Consider the following 16,481-nt stretch of genomic DNA (forward strand, 5'->3'; position numbering starts at 1 on the left):
ACAGATCACCAGCCCAGGTGGATGCATGAGACACATCCTGGTGCATGGGAAGGAACCCAGAGGGATCGGTTAGAGAAGGATGGGAGGGGGGATCGGGATGGGGAATACATGTAAATCCATGGCTGATTCATGTCAATGTATGGCAAAACCCACTACAATATTGTAAAGTAATTAGCCTCCAACTAATAAAAATAAATGAAAAAAAAAACATAGTGTAAAAAGTGTAGTGCAGTTATATTCAGATTTTATTATTTAAAGAAATGATACATACATGTCATTAAGATAAACCTAGGTGTGCTGCAGTCCATGGGGTCACAAACAGTCAAACACGCCTGAGCAACTGAACTGAACTGAAATCGATTTCTCATCTGGTGTAATTATGGGAACTATGGGATTTTTAGAGCTGGAAAGGGCCATTGCAATTGATTATTTATGCCTATATGGTAAAGTTAGTTTGTTAAGAATATTCAAAAAAAAAAAAAAAAGAATATTCAGCTACTTTCTAATTATCACAGATGTTGAAAATTATTCATCCTGTTCCATGAATTTTTCTACCAAGAGGTTTATAATTGTCTCTGCCTCATGGGTTGGGTCCTGATCTTAAACTCAGAAACCAGCTTGCAGAAACCAACCCTGTCTGACTTCCTGTGACTCAAAAAGCGTAAACTCTTCTGATGTATTTTCATTTCTAACACCATTGGTGCAGGGGCCATAAGAAGTCACATTAACTCATTAGCTCACATGTTAGAATAATATGTAGTCTGACTTTCTTCATGCTGAAAATTGAGTTACTATAAACATTATCATGCAGAATACTCAGATGAAGAGTGAAATAGTAAATCAACATTTATCCCATGAGCTATACACAGATACCTTAACAATTTACTTCTCAAATATGGTTTTAATTAGGCTTCCCAGGTGGCACTAGAGGTAAAGAATCTGCCTGCCAATGAAGGAGACACAGGGGACCCGGGTTCTATCTCTGGTTCGGGAAGATCCCCTGGAGGAGGAAATGGTAACCCATTCCAGTATTCTTGCTTGGAGAATCCCATGGACAGAAGAACATGGCGGGTCACACAGTCCATAGGATCACACAGAGTCAGACACGACAAAAGCAACTTAGCACACATGGTTATAATGACATAGCGACTCATTACCATAGGGCTTTTTATGATTTTACTTAATAAAATATTTGATTGCAGGAAGAAAAAAATGAATTTCCCCAAAACTAGAAAAGCATTTAAAGCAGTTTTTCAATTTACTATGTTAAACACATCTTGAGCTCGGTAAAGCACATGGCACGATATCTTTAAAGTTTTACTGCGTTTCAGGATTATTCTTGAAAAGATATTCCGCCTATAATTGAAAAGAAAAAAAAAAAGTGTCAGCAATTTTAAATGTATTATTTTTTAGAATTAATACTACATTAGTTTGTACTATAAAAGTGAAAATTCATTTACTTAAAAATGGAAGTTGGACAAGGAAATGACAACCCACGCCAGTATTCTCTGCTGGGAAACCTCATGGACAGAGGAGACTGGAGGACTGCAAGTCCATGGGGTTGCATAAGAGTTGGAAGCGACTAAATAAGAAATGGTCCTCATTATTAACATAGTTTCCATTACTTTAAGTCTAGACATTTAATAGTAAAAACAAACCAACATTTAAAAAATAAAAATGGAAGTATATAAACTTTTTACTTTCAAATGAGTAATAAAAGTCTTACTATAAACTATGGTGAAACTTATTATAAACTATGATGAAGGTGTTAGAGGTTATTTCCAAAATAACCAGACACACAGTTTTTCTGTCTCAGTTGGTTTTTCATTTAGATTTGGGCATATTTTATTTTCAAATTGATACTAAAGAAAAAAACAACACCACTACTTAAATCTCTTACCAGAAAATCAACAGGATCATCAGGTCTGACCTTACAACACTCATTCAGACCCTGCATAAGTGTTGGCATAACATAGGTCATTAAATAGTTTCTCAAGGGAATAGACTGGGCCTCCAGTAATTCTCTTTCTTCTCTTTTCACTTCCTCTAGTCGTTTGTTCTACAAATAGAACATTGTGGGTAGGGTAAATAGACAGAAAAAGAACAGTTTCATACAACTCACCCCAGAGTCCACTAGAAGTAGCAATGCTTATCAAGTTATGATAAAGATGGTGTTTCCAATCAGTAGAGAAAAGATGTAAACGGTGTTTTAACAAGTGTGTAGTCACTTAGGAAATAATAAACTGGATACCTATCTCACTTCTTACACTGAAATAATTTCTAGCTGCCCAGATCAAGCAAAGTGAGAGAAAGCAAGGAAGGAAGGAAGCGTCATAGAATTGTAGAAGTGCGAATAGAAAGTCTAGAAGGTATTGGTCTGGTGGGCTTGTGTTTATGCCTTCCTCAGCATCCGGTTCCTCTCTCTCAGGACTAATAATTGCCAGATTTCCTTTGAGAAATCTCCCTTTTCAGCCTAGGGGATTGGATGGGGCTTAAGCACATCAGTCCAGCCTACTCCTGGCTGTGGACATTAGTTAAACAAAAGACAGCAAAAGACATTAAACAAGACAAAGATATAAAATATACACTGCCTTAGGCTTCCCTGGTGGCTTAGTGGTAAAGAATCTGCCTGCCAATGCAGGAGGCACTGGTTCAATCCTACTTCCAGAAGATCCTTTGGAGGAAGGCAAGGCAACCCAGTCTTCTTGCCTGGAGAATCCCATAGACAGAGGTGAAATTAAGTGCAAAGAGTACATAAGTGCAAATTCATTTTTGAATGAATGTGACCATGCTGCACAACATGCGGGATCTTAGTTCCCCCACCAGGGATTGAACCCATGTCCCCTGCAATGGACGCTGGAAATCTCAACCCCTGGGCCACCAGGCAAGTCCCAAAAGGGGAAATTTAAATGTATAGAAAGGGATATGACATGTTATGCTGACGGTCAGGTGTTGAAACTTTAAATATGGTGCCCAGGAAAGGCCTCATTAGAAAGACTTAATTTGGTACAGACTAAAGGTCTCATTTAGCGAAGACTCAAAGCAAGGAGGAAGTGAATCACACAGGTGGCAGGTTGTTTGAATGCAGAGAGGCATTAAAAAGAACCAGGTCACAGGGGACCCTGGGGCCCACAATAAAGAGTTTGTACTTTCATCTAACGATGATGAACAGTCTGTGAAGCGTTTAAACAGAGAATGGCCGCGGTGGGTCTGTATTTTAGATGGATCACCAGGCATCAGCAGGGGGCCAGACTGGAGATGGAGGGGGTGGAGCTGGGCAGACCAGAAGGCACCACATAATTCTAGCACCCTGGTCAGCGGAAATGGAGCCCTGGGGGTAGATCTGCCTGCAGTTTCTGGACGCAGAATAGATAAGAAGACTCAGTGATGAGGAGGGTGAAACGAGACTGACCACCCAGGTTAGATGGGTAAATGCAGGAAAACCAAACGAAACCGCCAGATAGACAACGCAGCCAAGTGGCACACTTTTACGGGAGTGTTGTTCATACTACATCAGTGGCTCATTGGTGTTTTTTTAAAAACCTTTTTTTGGGGGCAGTGCTGGGCCTTTGTTGCTGTTAATGGGCTCCAGGCTCTCAGGCTCAGTGACTGTGGTGCACAGGCTTAGCTGCTCCCTGGCATGTGGAATCTTCCTGGACCAGGATCAAGTTTATGTCCCCTGCATTGACAGGCAGATTCTTAACCACTGGCCCGCCAGGGAAATCCTAACTTTTTACTGTTATTGTTTACACTAAGCAAAAGACCAAGGGCATGTTCTTCTAAATGGTACATAGGAAAGAAATTTTTTTAAAAATGATATATATGAAAAAATAAACAACAATGAAACCCATAAAATTGTTTCGGTTCTTTCCAGGACGTTTCTCTGTTAGCAGGATGGGAAGTGCAGCAGGCCCGAAGGCTTTGCCAGCCCCGCACCCCGCACCCCCACCCCACACACGTGCACACGCTCACCCATTCCTCCCAGCGTGCGATCTTCTCGGCTGTCTCCACTGCCTCCTTGTGCTCTCTCTCCGCCTCCTCCATGGCCTCCTTGGCCAGCCGTTCCTCAGCAGCCTTCCGCTCCTCTTCTGCCTTTTCTTCATCCGTTAAACCATAATTGCGAGGCTCCCCAACCTCCTTGATGAGCTGTTTGATGGCAAGTCTGTTCTGAGCATCTTCAAGTCTTCCTACATCTATAATGATTAGAAGAGAGAAAGAGACCAACACAGACGTTTTTATAGTCTGGTCGCTGAGACCAGACTCAGGAAAATTCTTTATTACTATAATCCTGTGATGGCGAATTGTGTAAATTACCAGATGGGGGGTTCCTTTTCGAGTTTACCAGCACAGTTTAGAATTTCCGGTCTGACTGGCAAATATCAAACTGGTCTCTGAGAGTCACAGAGATCAAGCCTGGGGCTCAGGTCTCTGTGCTGTGACACCTGCCTCTGATTTGAGTGGATGGATGGGGGTGTGGACCTCCTCAGAGGAGTGAGTTCTCCACCCTGGGAGGCATTTAAGCAGAGACTAGGGCACTTCACTCGTGGGGATTTCCACAAAAGGAAGTCCTGCCCCTGGATGGGGGTGGGGGGGACACTGAGTGACCTCCAGGTTCCTTTTGTTTTCTGTTTCTGAGAATCAGTGATTCTGGGATAACATTTTCAATTCCTAAAAAGAAAATTAACTTTTTCAGTTAGCCTGCTTGAATCAGAAAAAGTCCAAACTCCAGAATATGTGACTGATGTTAACATCAAGGCCAGAAGGAGAAAAAAGAGGAGGGGGAGAAGGGGGTCTGGGAGGGGAAGGTTTGCTGACAACAGGAACTTCCTCCCTGCACAACTCACTGAATGGTAAATTCTACACCAGTCTGCGGGGCTTGCTTGGAAGGTCTCCACACAGAAGGATGAGCAGTAGGCGCATTTGAGAGCTGAGCACCTCCAGCCCTTCCTCGGGAGTAACTGCTCACCGGCCCCCAGGCACAGCCGCTGGTGCACTCCCCGCCCCCCGTGTTTGGACTGTAGAACCTTGACCTAGACTAGAAGCACCGCCAGGTTCCAACTCGGGACGAGGGGAAGGACGGAGCCAAGTGCATCGGTCGGTGGGTGGGAACAACCCTATCAAGAGGCAAAACCACACCAAAAAAAAAAAAAACTCACTTCCTGGTTGCCTGAGCTCTGACATTTTAATGTATTTCTCCTTGGCTCGCCTAGTAGAGTACTACACCCCTGATGTACTTGAAAGATAGAACACTGCTGCCTCCAGGAGTACTTCTGCCCTGACCTTGGGAAGGATGAATGGAGGATTAGCGGGGGAGGGAGGGGGGTTGGGCACCTGACCCAACCGTGACCTCCCACTGCTCATCCAAGTATGTGCAGTTAGGACGGAAAGAGACACATCCAGCTATGGGCTTGGCTCCCAGTGTTAACATGGAGACTTCAGGGCTGTGGGTCAGCCTTCATTCACCATGTGGGCCAGAGAGAGGAGAGAGACAGACCCTGGTCCAAAGAGCAAAACAGAGAAAAGATGCGGATGTCCCTGGCGATTCAGTGGTTAAGGCTCCTCACTTCCAATGCTGGGGGCTCAGGTTCAATCCCTGGTCAGGGAACTAAGATGCTGCACGGTGCGGCCAAAAAATAAATAAAGGGCAGGAAGAGATGCTGAGAGAAGAGGTGGGGTACAGAGGTGTAGTGAGAGGACGCCAGGGCCCCATTCAAGACCCTCCGGAGGCCAGGCTGCGTTCCTGACCTTGATGCCCTCCCCAAGGCCCATCACTGGGATACATTGCTCCCCTTTGCTTTTCTCTTGTCTCTACTTGTGAGTATGAAGATGAGGCCAAAAGTGACGGGCACGGAATGAGACGGAAGACAGTGATCACTCATTCATTCCGCCTCATCATTTCGCCTTGTTTCTCCCTGGGGCTCTCCTCAACGTTCCATAAATAGTTTTGGGGGGTTTTACTGAAAAAGATGACAATCGCTACTTTTATGAAGTTTGCTCACCACTCCGTCCTAGTTCTTGAGGTAAATCGTGTAAACTGCTTTCCATATTAGTAGGTGTAGAGTCCTTAGCTTCTTCCTATAGAACTTGGTGCCCAACGTGCACAGGCCTGTCCAGATGAGGACAAAATCCAATCACTTCTGAGGGTGCAAACAGCAGAATTTGCAGACTGATAAATGTATTCTCATTTCATAATGCACATCATTTTCTGCCTTACTGTTGTACTAATAATAAGATTTAACTACCAGCTGTTGAACTTCGCCAATGTGCCAGACACTTCCTACCTCTAATCCCCACCATTAGTACCATCTCAACAAGCCAGGGATTATTTTCCTGTTTCACAGACGAGAATACTGAGGCAGAGCCAGAAACTGGAATCAGCTCTCCTGCCTCCTGCTGACTGTTTCCCTCAGCTCTAAGCCTCCCAGTACCCCAGGACTGGGATGTGTCCCAGCTGGTTTGAGGGGATGGAGAGAGGCCTTAGGAGGCCCCAAAGGTCAACCTGGGCACTAAGCTGCCATCAGATTAGTGATTTTTCAGCAAACCTAGAGGAAGCAGAGGTGTCAAGATCCAGAAATCCAGAAAGGAAGTTCAGGGGTTCACCAAGCCAAAAGGAAGAGAAACCAGCCACAACAGATGGGACCTGGAGGTGCCAACGATGAGGCTGCGGTGAGGCTGATGAGAGAGCATGTTCACTGCATGCTTGCTGGGTGCCCAGCTCTGCGTTAAGTGTTTACAGGAAACAGGAGGAATGAGATGAAGAGCTATTTGATTTCTGAGTAGCCAAGAGTGAGTTAATGCCTAGACAGCATACCAAAAAGCAGAGACATTACTTTGCCAACAAAGGTCTGTCTAGTCAAAGCTATGGTTTTTCCAGTAGTCATGTATGGAGTAAGAGTTGGACCATAAAGAAGACTGAGAGCTGAAGAATTGATGCTTCTGAATTGTGGTGCTGGAGAAGACTCTTGAGAGTCCCTTGGACAGCAAGGACATTAAACCAGTCAATCCTGAAGGAAATCAACCCTGAGTATTCATTGGAAGGACTGATGGTGAAGGTGAAATTCCATTACTTTAGCCACCTGATGCGAAGAGCTGACTCATTAGAAAAGACCCTGGTGCTAGGAAAGATTGAGGGCAGGAGGAGAAGGGGGAAGCAGAGGATAAGATGGTTATATAGCATCACCAACTCAATGAAATGTGAGTTTGAGCAAACTCTGGGGGACAGTGAAGGGCAAGAAAGCCTGGCATGCTGCAGTCCTTGGGGTCACAAGAGTCAGACACAACTTATCGATGAAACAACAAACAACAACAACAAGGAATGAGCTAGCCAGTCTAAAGGCCAGGAGGGGCTTTGTGAAGAGCACCAGTGCCCCGCAATGCCATGGGAATAGAATGCTGCTCCCAGGGACACTGGGGAAATGGCCCAACGAAGCTGGCAGCAAACCACCTAACTTCAAAGTACCCTTTAAAAAAAAAAAAGCCAATTTGGGGACTTTCCTGATGTTCCAGTGGCTAAGACTCCTCACTCCCAATGTAGGGGGGCCTGGGTTTGACCCCTGGTCAGGGAACTAGATCTCACATGCCACAACGAAGACCCAGCATAGCCAAATAAATAATAAATATTTTTTTAAAAAATGCCCCTTTCCCCTGGCTGGCAGCGCAGAGGGCATATCATGCCTGGAGTACTGTAAAAGATGTGAAGCCGCAGGAATGCGTCAGAACTCCAGCAGCCGTCCTCAGAGGGTCCGGGAAGCTGAAAGTCCCTGAATGTGTGGACGCGGTCAAGCTGGCCAAACATAAAGAGCTCACTGCCTACAGTGAGAAGTGGTTCTACATGAGCAGCTGCCACAGCCCAGCACCTGGACCTCCGGGCTGGCACTGGGGTTGGCTCTGAAACCCAGATCTGTGGGGGTTGGGGGTGGGGGGCATCAGAGAATGGTGTCATGCCCAGCTACTTCAGCAGAGGCTCCAAGGGTGTGGCCTACGGGGTCCTCCAAGCCCTGGAGGGATGGTGGAACAGGACCAAGATGGGGGCCGCAAACTGACCTCATGGACATAGAGACCTGGACAGAATCTTGGCACAGGTGGCAGCTTCCAACAAGAAGTTTCACAACAAATGATACGGGGTTAATCAATTGCCTCATTCATTAAAAAAAAAAAAAAAGCCAATTTGGTAAAATAAATAAATAACGCAATTTGGCATTCAACTTCGTAATACATCCACGTTTTCGAACAACAGTAACACTCCCCACCACACCCCACTCCACTGAATCCTCAAGTAGACCACTCGCCTGTCTTTTCCTGGGACACACACTAGGCCCTAGACACACACTTATACTCCCCGGCCCTCCCCCAGCCCGATGACAGGCGTGCCCCAGGTTGGCTGGGGGTCCAGACGCCGGGCAGTGGTGCTCCACGTTCACGTTATCCTTGAGTTTATTTCGTACCTATATGGATCGGGTGGATTTCAAGTTCGTCGAAGTAGTTGAGGACAGTCTCGTCTTCCGTGTTGATGTCCCGGTAGTTGCTCAGAGCCCGGAGGAAGCGGTCCTGGCTGTAGTGGGTGCCTGTCACGACGCTCTCCGGGAGGTTCATCACCCGCTCCTTGAGGAACTCGTCCGACGCATCGAGGGAACACACGAACTCTGGAGAGAAGGAGCTCGTGAGTTTACACAGGGACCCGGGAGCGGCAAGCAGGCGCTGGCGGCCGGCCACGGCTCAACCCAGACGTCCAGTTACCAGCTGGGAAATCCCGTTGCCGCAGAGGCCTGACCACTTGGCCTTCTTGCTGCCTCTGGTGGAGGATAGATACAAATCAGCCATGCTTCCAGAGCCCCCCTGCCCTATGAAGCCCACACGCACGTGCTCAGTCACTCAGACGTGTCTGACTCTTTGCGACTCAGTGGACTGTAACCCACCAGGCTCCTCCGTCCACGGGATTTCCCAGGCAAGAACACTGGAGTGGGTTGCCATTTCCTTCAGGGGATCTTTCCCACCCAGGGATCGAAACTGCATCACCTTAGGATCCTGCTCTGGCAGGCACATTCTTTACCTCTAAGCCACCTGGGAAGCCCAATCAGTGGGGATTTTGTGAGATCTATTGTTTTTCTTTCCCTTCCTCCTCCTTTTCTTCCTTTCTGCTTTCCTTCCTTCCCTCTTTTCAATAAAGACAGCAAAAATTGGGAATTCCCTTGAAGTCCAGTGGTTAGGACTCCACGCTTTCACTGCCAAGAGACAGGTTCAACCTCTGGTCAAGCAACTAAGATCCTACAAGCTATGTGGCATGGCCAAATATAAAAAATTTAAAAAAGAGAAATTGTAAATACAAATCTCTAATAACCCTGTGATATCTGTTATCAGCCTCCCAGTCAATTGTCACCTTGCCACATTTCCAGCACAATATCACCGTTTCCCAAAGAGACTCACAGCTATGAGCAAAATCCTTTGATGGCCAATTTGCCAAATTAATATAAGCAGGGGCGTCCCTGGGACTTTAATTTTTCATAGATCAACCTGTTTCCTCACTTCATGCTATGAAACATCTATGTTCAGTATAACACAGTCAGTGCATATCGAATATTTGACACATGGATCATTATTAATGACAGTGAGCATTTCATCCACCCCTGAGAGCACACTTCATGCATGCAAGCCAACCGCCCCTTTTATGTAACTCACACACCAAGTCGGTATTTCTCCTGCCTCCTCATCCCAGGGCCAGGGCCAGGGCCAGGCAGCTAGAGGCCAAAGCCCACTGCAACTACTCATGCTAGCCAATCCCCTGCCTTTCCCACAGTAACCTCAAGAAAGGCTGAGTCCTAGACTTTCCCCTGCCTCCTGACCAACCCTGGTGCTACCCCCAGTGGCCCTGTATGGTTGCCACACTCCCTTCTCTGGGGAAATGTGAGTAATAAAGTCTTCTTTCAGTGGCATTAGCCTCTCATGTCTCAGTTATTTCCATAAATTAAAATACCACAGTTCAAATGAGACAATGATCTGATGTTTTTCAGGAAGAGAGAAACTAATGACAATTTCTTTGAAAAAAAGGGGGGGGGGAGGGGGGCTAATTGAAAAGAACAGACTAGACATTCCTAAGAGATTTCATCCTAGACGTGTTTGGACCATACCTGACAGAGAGCAGCCCCGTGGATCAGGACTAAGAACTGCATATCCTTTTATGTCTTGTGTTTCCATTTTCTTACCTTAGGGAGGGGTTTCATTCGCTCTGGTTTTTGGAGGTAGTGGCATGAGAAGATATGAGTCTGAATTCAAGCCCTCACATTTACCAGCAAAGAGGGCTTGGATCAGTCTCTGGACCTCAGGCTCTGGATCCGGTAAGCATGGGAGTAATTCCTGCCTCCTAAGCTCATGGAGAAGCTCAATAAGCTCCCATCGCATGTCGTGCCTGTTACATGGCAGATGGTGGGTTGAGCTGAATTTTATCCAGCTGCCTCAGGGAAAACAGGAGGATTTACCATGGGGTTTACAATGAAAGCCTATCGCCCAGAAGTGCTAAAGTCTCATAAACTGGACAGATGCGCTTATTTAGACCAGTTGACTTTACTTTTTAACCTTTTTGGAGGCAAGTACATAAATTAATGGGAAACCTAAGAGAACCCATTCCTCTGGCTTTCTGTGTTCCTGCCTCAGGCAAACAGTATATATCCATCCTTGAGGATACTGTTCTCTGATGTCTCTGCTTCCAGAAGCTTCATCACAAGCTGGGCCAGGAGGAGGAAAGGATTACAGCTGTGAATTGTCTCTCTCAGGAACTTTGACACAGTAAGCAGCCTCTTCCAAGTTACATCCCTGGGCTAAGAAAAATAGCTAAGAAAATAGCTGTTCTTGTATTTATCATATGACTGGAACTTGATTAAACCTCATGCAAACTGATTTTTTTTTTTAAAAAGAAGAAAAAAAAAACTTTTAAAGTTCATGGCAGAGTCACAAGAAATGCCTGCTAGGTACTCAGCAAATCCTTTTTCATGGAACACGTTGTTGATACTTCTCTTTCAAGGGTAGGTTGTGAGAGCTCAGGGTAAATACCTAATAGGATAAACTGTGGTGGTGTTAGGGACCCGAGCAGCTTCTTCCTGGCCATTCTCGATTCTGGATGTCTTCCAGGAAAGACAATGGCCCGGCCGGACCGAAAGCAGAGCAGGAAGGAAGGGCAGTGACCTAGACCCTGGTGGTCTCACCAACTGACAAGTCTCCCCAGCTCTCCCCAGCTCCCCGAGCACATGGACTAGAGGCAATATTTTGTAACAACTACAAATGGAGCATAGTTTTAAAAAACTGTTAAATCCAAAAAAAAAAAGAAAGGGAAAAAGTTTTTTTTAAAAAAAGTGAATCAGGACTTCCCTGTTGGTCTGGTGGTTAAGACTTCACCTTCCACTGCAAGGGGGTGAGGGTGTGATCCCTGGTTGGGAGCTAAGATCCTATATGCCTCATGGCTGAAATGCCAAAATGTAAAACAGATGCAATGTTGTAACACATTCAATAAAGACTTTAAAAAAAAATTGTGAATCACTATGCTGTATTATGCTATATGCTTGAAACTTATATAATGTTGTAAATCAACTATATCTCAAGTTTGTTTTTTTTTTTATCTCAAGTTTTTAAAAAGTACAGAAAAACAAAAGAGAAAAGACGTCAGGGCACCAATAGATTGGCTAACTTTTCTGCTCTGTCACAGGACAGAACAGCAGATATGAATGTTCTCAAAGGGACTCTGTCCATTTCAGACCTTTAATATCCCTGGTATTTACCCCCAGTGCATTCTTTAGGTTGGAAGTTTGATATTAAGGGTATTGCTTTACTTTTTTCCTGATACAAACAAACCTACTTTATTAACATAAAAAATGTTGTTTGGGTACAAAAGAGATAGCAAATGACATTCCTTTAAATATGACCTTGGAGAAGTAGCTTAAACTTACCAGGTATGATTAATTTATCATAGGGAAACATTTTGCCTCTGCCTTCTTCCTCCTCCTCCTCATCCTCTTCTAGTAAAACAAAATATACATCATTGAATTCATTACATATTATTATGAAGGACAGCTCAAAAATTTAAATATTTTAACTGAGTCACTCATGAAAACTAGCTATAACGAGGAAAGCTTGTATTTTAGATATAGTCCCTTTGACTTTTTTGTTTACTTGTGACCATTATTACTCTGAACAATAAAGTTGCAATTTATCTGAAGGTAAACATTCAAAATAAAGGGAACACCCACACTTACGGCTGAACAGGTCTTTGGCCTGATCATAGGTCTTTGGGAATCCATCCAAAATGTAACCTTGATTCCTGCAAGGCATGGATTTTAGCTTTTCTTTCATAAATCTAATAATATATTGATCTTCCAGGTGACCTATTAAAAAGAAAAAAAAATTACTGTGCAGTCATATTCTACATATACAGGTTACATTCTAAAGTGACCTTAAAAATTCTTGTGTAGTCAAAATTACTATTGAAAAACTCTTTTTGCACTACAGTGAAAAATATGTGGTTTTGTATTTAAAGCATGACACATGAATCCTAATGCCCTGTAAAGTAGGAGAAACTAATGAACTCATCTGCAAGAAAGAATGGAAGCGAATGCTAATGTCTGCACTTTCAGGTTTTATTTCTTTTTTTACTGTGGTCACAAATTTCGGATGAAGTTGAAAGAGCAATAAGTGGAGAAATCCAGCGTGTTCTCCCTGACTGGCAGGGTTTACTCAATTCTGTTTTGATATTATACTTCTATAGCCTTAATACATAATAAAAAATGCTTCCATTGTGAGAATTCAGTGGGATGGTACTCATGCATGCTGCTGCCACACGATTTATTAATAGTACATGCCCAATAAATATTTGTGCTTTTGAATAAAAATCAAGCTTGATCCTGACCCTTAAAGGCACTGGCCTCTTTCTCCCTGTCTCTTTCAGTCGGCATTTCAGGCCTTTACCCCACTGGACAGTTTCCTCTCCAGCCTTGAATGTGAGGTTCCTGTAGTTGCTTGGGGAGGCTAAGGATGGAGGAGTTTGTCCTAAAACTGTCAGTGTTTCCAAGACAGTATGATGTAACTTCTCTAAAATATTCATCTATCCTTCCATTGTTAACTGTTGAACAGCTATCACTTCTAAGAAACAGCCCTGCTTTTATATGGCTTAATATATACATTTTGGTAATGCAAGTTTTGGAGAAGGAAATGGCAACCCACTCCAGTACTCTTGCCTGGAAAATCCCATGGATGGAGGAGCCTGATGGGCTACAGTCCATGGGGTTGCAAGAGTCGGACAGGACTGAGCGACTAAACAGCAATGCAAGTTTGGCGAGTTTAGAAGCCGATCTCTGAAACTCTTCCTAGGGTAGCACTATACTTTCAGCTTATCAGTGGGTGTAGAATATAAAATAATTTGAAGCCTTTTTTATTATTCAGTGACAATGAGATGATCTAATGAAAACACCTCTCTTTTCTTCCACCTTTCATTTGTCACACGAATCATTAGGCAGTAACTGATTCAGAAAATAATCGCGTCTTTCAGAAACTTAAATATTATGGCAGAGACAAAAAGATAATCAAAGATGTTATTTAACATAATGAAATTCCTCAAAATGATTTGATAGTATGTCTCAGTAAGGTTCACAGTGCTGTCAAGAAATAAAGCCACATTTTAAAAATGTCAAGGATCCACTGATATCCAAAGACGAGTTTTATTTAAACATTATGTCCAATTCTCAAAAGCGTCTCTGGTAAGGAAAGGCATATACTCAGAAATCTAGCTTCAGCCTCCTCTATGGCACCCCTTGGTTTATTTCAGGTGTTTGGCCATTTGTTTCTGTTTGTTTCAGAACTAAGTGTTCAATATGCCAGAAGAGGGCTTGAGCAGCAGTTTATTTTATTTTTATTTTTGGCTGTGCTGGGTCTTTGTTGGTGCACGTGGGCTTTCTCTAGTTGTGGCGAACAGGGGCTACTCTTCGCCGTGGTGCACGGGCTCCTCCCTGCGGTGGCCTCTCGTGTGGTGGAGCACGGGCTCCAGGCACGGGGGCCTCAGTAGTTGTGGTGCTCTGGCTTAGTTGCCCCAAGGCATGTGGCATTTTCCTGGACCGGGGATCGAACCTGCGCACTCTGCACTGGCAGGCGGATTCTTATCCACTATGCCACCAGGGAAGCCCTGGGCAGCAGTTTAGGATGATCATGGAATGTGAGTTCACAAAGGACCAAGCCCAAGTGCCTTCTCTAGAGAACTGTGACCTCCTGGAGATACAGCCATGACCTTGGCTGGGCCAGAGCATTTTGGAAGGTGACAGTTACTTCTGCTTTAAAAATAAATGAGCACGGCCCTGCTGAACAGGCCTTAAAACACCACACTGCTTCGTCGTCTTTTTTTTTTTGTTAAATTTTAAGTCTGCCTTTCAAATAAGAGTAATATTTCAAATGCTAATATTAGCCCATAATTATAATTGCTAAAAGACAGTTTAAACATCGATAGCTGGGGGGCTTCCCTGGTGGTCCAGTGGTTAAGACACTGTGATTCCATTGCAGAGGTCACCAGTTGGTTGCCATACCAGGGGATCTTCCCGACCCAGGGATTGAACCTGGGTCTCTTACGTCTCCGGCATTGGCAGGCAGATTCTTTACCACTAGTGCCAACTGGAGCCCCTGACTACTGACCCAGTTTGGTCTCTCCTGCATGAAGGAGGCAAAAGGAGAAGGGGGCGGCAGAGGATGGGACGGCTAGATAGCATCACTGACTCAATGGACATGCATGTGAGCAAACGCTAGGAGATAGTAGAGGACAGAGGAGCCTGGTGTGCTGCAGTCCATAGGATCGCAGAGTCAGACGTGACTTAGCGGTTGAATGGCAGCAACACCATCAGTGGGAAGAACAGAATCTCCTGCCAAGGACAAGCCCTTCCTGAACTTTGGTGATGCAATGACTGCTCTCGACCGTAATTCTCGTTCTGTGTGGTCACCCCCACCTGGACATGAAAAGAGCCCAGTCAGTACTTCATGTCACCCTGTTTACACAGTTATTGGATAAGACTTTCAGGTCCTTGCAAAGACCAACTATATGATCCTGTCAATAAACACTGTCCCATGTCTGTCTGGTTCTGGCCTTACACCCCAGGCTTACAGCATATGTACACATGACCACGGTCCCCTGTGGATTCCTACAAACCCCAGGCCCCACCCTTCCAAGTGGCCTTGCCAGACTTCTTCCACAGGTGTCCTCACAAAGGAACGTCTTGTTTTGCTTTCTTCTCCTCCCCTAAATGGTAAGAGCCGGGACACTGCAAGACTCTGAAACCAAGATAAGGATTCCCCACTGTCACAGGCAAGGCAATGAAAATGAAAGTGAAAGTCGCTCAGTTGTGTCTGACTCTTTTCAACCCCATGGACTGTTTAGTCCATGGAATTCTCCAGGCCAGAATACTGGAGTAGGTAGCCATTCCCTTCTCCAGGGGATCTTCCCAACCCAGGGATTGAATCCAGTTCTCCCACTTGCAGGTAGATTCTTTACCAGCCGAGCCACAAGGGAAGCCCAAGAATACTAGAGTGGGTAGCCTCTCCTTTCTTCAGAGGATCTTCCCGACCCAGGAATCGAACCAGGGTCTCCTGCATTGCAGGCAGATTCTTAACCAACTGAGCTATGAGGGAAACAGGCGAGGCAAGGGCAGTGTCATATCTTAAAGTGTTGACCTGTGTTTTCTGTGTACCTTCACCTCTGCGATTTTAAATTCCATTTCCTCCACACCCAGCCCACACCGGAGCAAAAAATTCAGACTCAGATAACCAGCTGATTTAAATGAATGCTCAAATGTTCAGTCGCTAAGTTGTGTCCAACTCTTTGGGACCCCATGAACGGTGGTACGTCAGTCTTTCACTGTCTCCCAGAGTTTGCTTAAACTCATGTTCATTGAGTCGGTGATCCCATCCAACCATCTCATCCTCTGTCGTCCCCTTCTCCTCCTGCCCTCAATCTTTCCCAGCATCAGGGTCTTTTCCAAGAGGTCGGCTCTTCGCATCAGGTGGCCAGAGCGTTGGAGCTTCAGCTTCAGCACCAGTCTTTCCAACGAGTATTCAGGGCTGTTTCCTTTACCTCAGGGAAATCTCTCTGGGATTCTAACTTCCATTTCCTCCCCACCTGGCCCACATCAAAGCAAAAACCCAGATTCAGAAAACTAGCTGGTTTAAACAAACCCTCAGTGTGTGCAGACAAAAAGACATTCTCCGCCCTGTAAACTAGACTGGAGTGGCCTGGGGGCAGGTGAGGAGGAGGTGGAGGGGTAAACCAGAGTTGGGAGGAGGGTGAGGAGTCCTAAAGATAAATAGCTAGTAAGAAGAGCATCTGGAGGGACAGGAGGTAGGGTGTCAGAAGACCAGAGACCCGGAGGATGGCCCAGAGCGGTGCCCCAGGGGAAGGCAGTGGCTGGTCCTCAGGGGGAAAGCCCGTTTACACCTTTGTCCTCCTTCCCTGGTTTCCCAGTGGCTCA

The 16,481-nt window shown here is 45.1% G+C and overlaps 1 protein-coding gene and 1 pseudogene across 1 annotated transcript in view; one reads left to right on the plus strand and one right to left on the minus strand.

Annotated features, from left to right (window-relative positions):
• Positions 1 to 1,221: 1,221 nt before the first annotated feature.
• AK7 (adenylate kinase 7) overlaps positions 1,222 to 16,481 on the minus strand; it is a 61,538-nt gene continuing 46,278 nt past the window's right edge. The window contains exons 13-18 of the mRNA XM_043434577.1: positions 12,240 to 12,368; positions 11,934 to 12,002; positions 8,445 to 8,642; positions 3,973 to 4,193; positions 1,901 to 2,059; positions 1,222 to 1,356 (exon numbers count right to left, since the gene is read on the minus strand). Of these exons, the coding sequence (XP_043290512.1) occupies positions 1,318 to 1,356; positions 1,901 to 2,059; positions 3,973 to 4,193; positions 8,445 to 8,642; positions 11,934 to 12,002; positions 12,240 to 12,368 (815 nt within the window). The 3' untranslated portion in view covers positions 1,222 to 1,317. The remainder of the gene's footprint in view (positions 1,357 to 1,900; positions 2,060 to 3,972; positions 4,194 to 8,444; positions 8,643 to 11,933; positions 12,003 to 12,239; positions 12,369 to 16,481) is intronic.
• Positions 4,294 to 8,117, plus strand: LOC122455081 (annotated as a pseudogene).

The sequence above is a fragment of the Cervus canadensis genome, chromosome 17, assembly GCF_019320065.1.
Source record: "Cervus canadensis isolate Bull #8, Minnesota chromosome 17, ASM1932006v1, whole genome shotgun sequence".
NCBI lineage: Eukaryota > Metazoa > Chordata > Mammalia > Artiodactyla > Cervidae > Cervus > Cervus canadensis.